General features: G+C 40.4%; 1 protein-coding gene across 1 annotated transcript in view; it reads right to left on the bottom strand.

Moving 5' to 3' along the window:
- Positions 1-383: 383 nt before the first annotated feature.
- LOC311502121 (glycogen phosphorylase, muscle form-like) overlaps positions 384-5,950 on the bottom strand; it is a 9,059-nt gene continuing 3,492 nt past the window's right edge. The window contains exons 3-15 of the mRNA XM_084564247.1: positions 5,715-5,893; positions 5,427-5,519; positions 5,130-5,276; positions 4,414-4,577; positions 4,207-4,321; positions 3,999-4,100; positions 2,738-2,885; positions 2,546-2,604; positions 2,331-2,472; positions 2,046-2,253; positions 1,301-1,435; positions 1,013-1,079; positions 384-879 (exon numbers count right to left, since the gene is read on the bottom strand). Of these exons, the coding sequence (XP_084420373.1) occupies positions 730-879; positions 1,013-1,079; positions 1,301-1,435; positions 2,046-2,253; positions 2,331-2,472; positions 2,546-2,604; positions 2,738-2,885; positions 3,999-4,100; positions 4,207-4,321; positions 4,414-4,577; positions 5,130-5,276; positions 5,427-5,519; positions 5,715-5,893 (1,709 nt within the window). The 3' untranslated portion in view covers positions 384-729. The remainder of the gene's footprint in view (positions 880-1,012; positions 1,080-1,300; positions 1,436-2,045; positions 2,254-2,330; positions 2,473-2,545; positions 2,605-2,737; positions 2,886-3,998; positions 4,101-4,206; positions 4,322-4,413; positions 4,578-5,129; positions 5,277-5,426; positions 5,520-5,714; positions 5,894-5,950) is intronic.

Genomic DNA, 5,950 nt, shown 5'->3' with positions numbered 1-5,950 from the left:
AAGTTGTTATTTTGTTATACTCGTTTTAGAGCTGATTCTCTAGAATCTAGAAAGACTTAATGTCTCCATCTCATTCTGAGGGTCTCTGCAGTGTCAGAGACTTGAAGTTTATTATCCTCAAACTGTATCTATATTTCAGGATAAATACCACCTATACAAAAGTCATTATTCTCTATTTTGTTCTTTTTGTTCTATTTTGCGAGGTGGTTAGTACTGATGCCTCACAGCGAGAACGTCATTAGGTTAATTGGTGATTCTAAATTGACCGTAGGTGTGCATGTGAGTGTGAATGGTTGTCCGTCTCTCTGTGTTAGCCCTGCAAAGTATTCCCAAAATCAGTCATCAACCACAATCAATCATATCAGGCACTCAGACTGTTATGGTATTTAAGATCAATTTTATTCAGAATGGGTGTGAGTGGAAATATAAGAGTTCATATTTTTGAATAAAAAAAAAAAATACCACCAATAAATTTACAAAGCCCACCACAAAGCTCTTTCATCAGCTAACCAGAAATTCCAAAGTCAGTTTTATTACACCAGCCTGGAATCTGGATATGGTGAATACGTAGGTGTGAAAAATGTAAACTTTCCAAGATTTTGACCAGGTGTAGCAGCTGTGGAAGGAGGTTTGTGGGGCTTTTATGAGACATACAGCATCTACCATGTGGATTATGTTGTTTTTTCAGCCTACAGAGAAAGTTTGGCTGTTGGCTGTCATTTGGACAGTTTATTGCTTGTCATCAGGGGGAGGGAGTTTCTCCAGTGTGGGCTCCACGCCCCAGATTTCTCGAGCGTACTGGGCAATGGTGCGATCACTAGAGAACTTGCCACATCCAGCGATGTTGTAGATCACCTTCTTGGTCCATTCCTTGGGGTTCTGATGTGAAGATAAAAATGATTGACAAATGAGCAACACAATCTGTAAAATGATTCACTCAATTCACATAATATCATCATACTATGAATGAATGAAAAACCTTTAATAACCAAATTATTTTTAATGAACATACCTTGTAAAGAGCGTTGACTTTCTCTTGGCATTTAATGTAGTCTTCATAGTCAGCAAAGACCTTAAATCTTTGCAGATAACAGTGTGATTAACTAAATGATAATAGACATAGTAACCTGATAAATTGTACTGTGTATATGCATATTTGTATACGTGCTGATTATTGATTTGCATACAGGAGACTGCAACTTTACTTGTTTACACCAGAATGCAAGTTTATAGCAATTCATATTTGTATGTGTGCGTGCATGTCTGCCCCTCAGGCTGCTAATGTCAGATGTGTCTCTACCTGTCATGATGCATCAACATGTTGACAATTTCCTTAAACAGGTCAGGCTGCTTTGGGCTAAAGAAGCCTCCAGCAATCTGGTCGATAGCCTGTTTCAGCTCAGGCAGGCGGTTGTAGTACTCTTCAGCATGATATCTAAGCAGGGCAGAAAATAACACTCAGAAAAACAGAAGCTTGTCGCTGTAGTAACTGGCTCATTCATAAGGGAGTAGTAGTCAATGCCCATGCAGAAATAGCAGGTTCCCCAAGGCCACACCTTTTATTGTGGAAAACCTCAACTTATGTGGACATAAGCATTTGAGTCTGGGAGCATCAGCGGCCATAGTGCAAGAAAGAAATCATTACAAAACCTGTGCAAGACTGCAGAGCTGTTGGACTGTCAGAGCAAATGGAGCTCACTGCAATGATGTTAAAAAGTCTTGACAGTTGGCCTATCTTGGAGGTATTTCCCCAAATGGATCTGATAACTGGTAACACAGTGTGTCTTTTGTGCAAAGATATTTCGCACAGTAGTGGCACAAATAAAAAGACAAGAATGGAGCCTTTTTTCTGCCTCTGCTCAATTGTATATTTTGGCCTATGGGATTATGCCAAGGTCACATTATTTTTTAGCTCAGAGGAAAACATTTTGTGAGTTATATGCAAAAGAAAAAAAGAAAAAACGTTTGGTGGTGAAAATATTTGATTGGATACAGAATTAAGCATGTATGAAATGAGGTACACAAAACTAGGATCCCTCTTTTACCCTTTTTTGTCAAGTGCATCAACATCGTCCACTCTCATGCCAAAGATGAAGAAGTTCTCTTCACCAGCCTCCTCGGCCATCTCAACGTTGGCTCCATCCATGGTGCCAATGGTCAGAGCTCCATTCAACATGAACTTCATGTTGCCAGTGCCAGAGGCCTCAGTGCCAGCTGTGGAAATCTGCTCTGACAGGTCAGCTGCGGGGATGACTGGAAGACAACAGCAGAGGGTTGATGACCCAAACAAGCATTTTGTGTTTTACACTGCACAATGATTTGTCAATTACTTTTCTCTGCCAGGGTGACTCTGTAGTTCTCCAAAAAGATGACTTTCAGACGATCTCCAACCACAGGGTCGTTGTTGACCACCTCACCAATAGCTGTGATGAGACGGATAATCATCTTGGCAGTGTGATAACCAGGAGCAGCCTGCAAGAAAGGCACAGTTAGACCTGTAACATTAAATGTATTAAACTCTTTCCTGTTCCAATAAAATACAAACCTTTCCTCCAATCATTATAGTTCTTGGCGTCCACTGCTTGTTGGGTTCTTTCTTGATGCCTGGCAGAGATGTCAAGATTTTACAAAACTCAGATGTGCACTAAAAATCCTGTTCAGCTTCTTATACACTATGTGTATAGATCTAAAATAACAGTACTTGAATAAAACTTCTGAGGCTTTGATGAGTACTTACGGTTGTAGTAGGTGATGATGTGCAGACAGTTGAGGAGCTGTCTCTTGTATTCATGGATTCTTTTGACTTGAATGTCGAACATGGAGACAGGGTTGATCTTCACCTTGTAGTGCTCCTCCAGATGCACAGAAAACTTCATTTTGTTTTCCTACAAGATCAAAACAATGATTTAGAATTTAAATTTACATGTGTTTTTGGTATACCGATGTGAATGAATAAAATCAGCTACAAGAGAAAAGGGCCCAAAAAACATATGCAAGTGTCAAAGAAAATTTCCTCTGAAACTTTCAATGAAATGTCACAGCACTTCTTCACACTGATTACTGGCTGTCAGGCTCAGGGAGGGGTGTGGGCCACAGATGTATTAGCTTTAATTGCTTGCCAATTACAGAGAGAGACTCAGGCGTAATAAAAGAGCAGCATGATTGAAATGTAGAAAGGAGAGACGTCAAGGTGGCTCCTGGAAATGGAGGGGAAACATCTTTGTTTTTGAATCCAAGGACTATCCGTTTTGCTATAAAATGTTGTCTTTGTCAAAACTAAATGATCTGAGACCACAGTTGGAAATGTTAGTGGTTTGACCACAAATGCTGAAGGACTGACTAGGTGGCCCAAAGGCCTAGTCCACAGATGTTCTGACGATTTGTGCAACCTCATCAAAAAATAAATAAATAAATAAATAAATAAATCTACGGTAGCATAAATCAATAGCAGAGTCTAACTCCTAACCCCTAATGCTAACCCAAGAGAACAGCTAGGTAACACATCTCAATAGGTTGCACAAATAGACAGAATGATGGCTTCTGAATGTCATGTGGGACGGAAGTCTTGGAACACAGTGCCTAAGGCCCTGTGGTAAATCCCCTCACACAAGGCTGACAGCCACACAGCACCCATCTCTATCCTGGTGCTATTATGCAAAGTACTGCTCTGTGTAAGCCCCAAGGACGTCAGCCATCTAAGCTTGGGGGTATTCACAAAATGACATTTTTCCAGACTTGAGTGGTAAACCTGAGAGTCAGTTGACTTCTGGTGCAGTGGTAGCAGTACAAGCATGTACTGTAAACTGAGGTGCAATATACAGTCTGTAATCCGCAGGAACAGGTTGCTTAAGTGTGTATATGTGTAAATGCGTGCCACTTTTTCCTAGGACTTTAGCTAGTGGCAATAGGATTTTTATATGAAAAATTACAATTATATGTTTATCTGCTTTTCTTCTAAACTGACAAATTAATTTAACACCAAATAATAGATCACTCACCTGTTTAACTTTGGCAATATCACGAATTAAAGCCTCATCATTCACATACTTGCGGAGACCCTGAAGCTGATCAAGGTCACGGATGAACTCCTCACCAATTTTCTGATCAACAAAAAATGAGACAATGTGAATAATGTATCATCATCCACTGTGAAGTGTAACTCAAATATTAGCTACATGCTGTAAGTGTTTCTGAAACGCGCCTAACCTCTGCAATGACCTCAGCCAGCCCGGGGTTGCACATAACAAGCCAGCGGCGAGGAGTAATCCCGTTGGTCTTGTTTTGGAACTTATGCGGGTCCATCTCATAGAAGTCCTTGAAACTGCAAGCAGAGGGGAAGGATCACATATATGAGAAACAGACAGATGATGTGCAGCCCATTAAATGACACAGATCTGGGATTTGGGGACATACACAGTAGCTTTGAGGATGTCAGAGTGTATCTGGGCTACGCCGTTAACAGCATGGGAGCCCACAATGCACAGATGGGCCATGTTGATCCTTTTCTGTCCACCTTCCTCAATGAGGGACATGCGGCAAACACGACCATTATCACCAGGAAACCTAGCAGCAACGTTCTGCAGAATTAAAGACAAGATAAAATTTAATTCATGCATTTCATACTTTATCTTGCATTCTCAGATTTTAGTCATCATACATATCACAAAGTGGAGTGTATTATTGTGCAGATATGGTTGAGCTACAGCTCCTAAAATGGGCCCACCGCTTCATGTCAGAAATTTTTTCCTTCCATTCAGCAGTAATGTAGAAGTCCAGTTCTCACAGATGTTGCAATTAAAAGCCAGTCAGCACCATTTTGTTCTTTGACATTTACATTACATGCTTTACATCCTCATGTCAATCTGCAAAGTCTGTCCTTGCATTTAATAGTTAGTGCAGCAAATATTGTATTTTTAAATATTGTAAAAAAAAGTTTATAATTTAATATTATCTTCAAATCTTAATCTTAATCCCCCCCCAGTATAACAGTACAGAGAAATATTCTATTCTAGTATTTGTTGGCATTTCACCACAGAGAACCCTGTGTTATATATAGCAAGGAGCCGTAAAAACCTGTTTTATGCAACACGTTGTAGAAATTATAACATGTTGCAAAGTGCAGTACTGACCTCCAGGTGGCGACGATTGATCTCATAGACTATTTCCAGGTGACGGGGCAGCAGATGAGCAAACAGGTCCACTGGCCAGCGCTCGAGAGCTTCAGGAAGGACTGTGTGATTGGTGTAGGCACATGTGCGCACACAGATGTCCCAGGCCTAAAAATCCGCAGATGAAAAAAAAAAAAAGATTCAGAATAGAGAGAAATAAAAACAATTCCATCCTTGTCCCTGGAAGGTCCACCAATACCATGAAGACCTTGAAAGGTATCAGAAAATAACTGCATAAACAGTGTTGCTCTTCCTCACCTTATCCCAGTCAAGCTTCTCTTCATCAACCAGAACCCTCATCAGCTCAGGAATAGCCATGGCTGGGTGAGTATCATTCAGCTGGATAGCAACCTGGATATGCAGAGCATCAGCAAAAGTCAATGCAGATTTCGATTTTGCCATAAAGTACTTTATAGATCATTTCAACTATTCTACTGAGGTACAATAAAAAATAACCTACAACCTGTTCAACACACTGACAGAGACAATTAAATTAAGACCCAGAGAGAATATCAGAGAGATTTTTTGTTGTGTTTTTCACTTCACCTTGTCAGGCAGTTTGCTGAAGTCTGTGCGAGCAATCTCCCTGGAGCCAAACTTAGAGACTTTGAAACGACGGATGATGTCTTGCAGGGTGGCAGACACCACAAAGTATTCCTGCTTCAGACGGAGCTCCTTTCCTTCAAAGAACTGAGGGTAAAGAGACACATTTGTTACTTTCTGCTCTGCAGGCAAACATGATGAGATATTTTGCTTATTAAATGTGGCCTTTTGCATTTGAG

Source organism: Chelon labrosus, assembly GCF_963514085.1.
Source record: "Chelon labrosus genome assembly, chromosome: 17".
Taxonomy (NCBI): domain Eukaryota; kingdom Metazoa; phylum Chordata; class Actinopteri; order Mugiliformes; family Mugilidae; genus Chelon; species Chelon labrosus.
The sequence above is the reverse complement of the archived record's forward strand: the minus strand, read 5'-3'. Positions and strand labels throughout refer to the sequence as shown.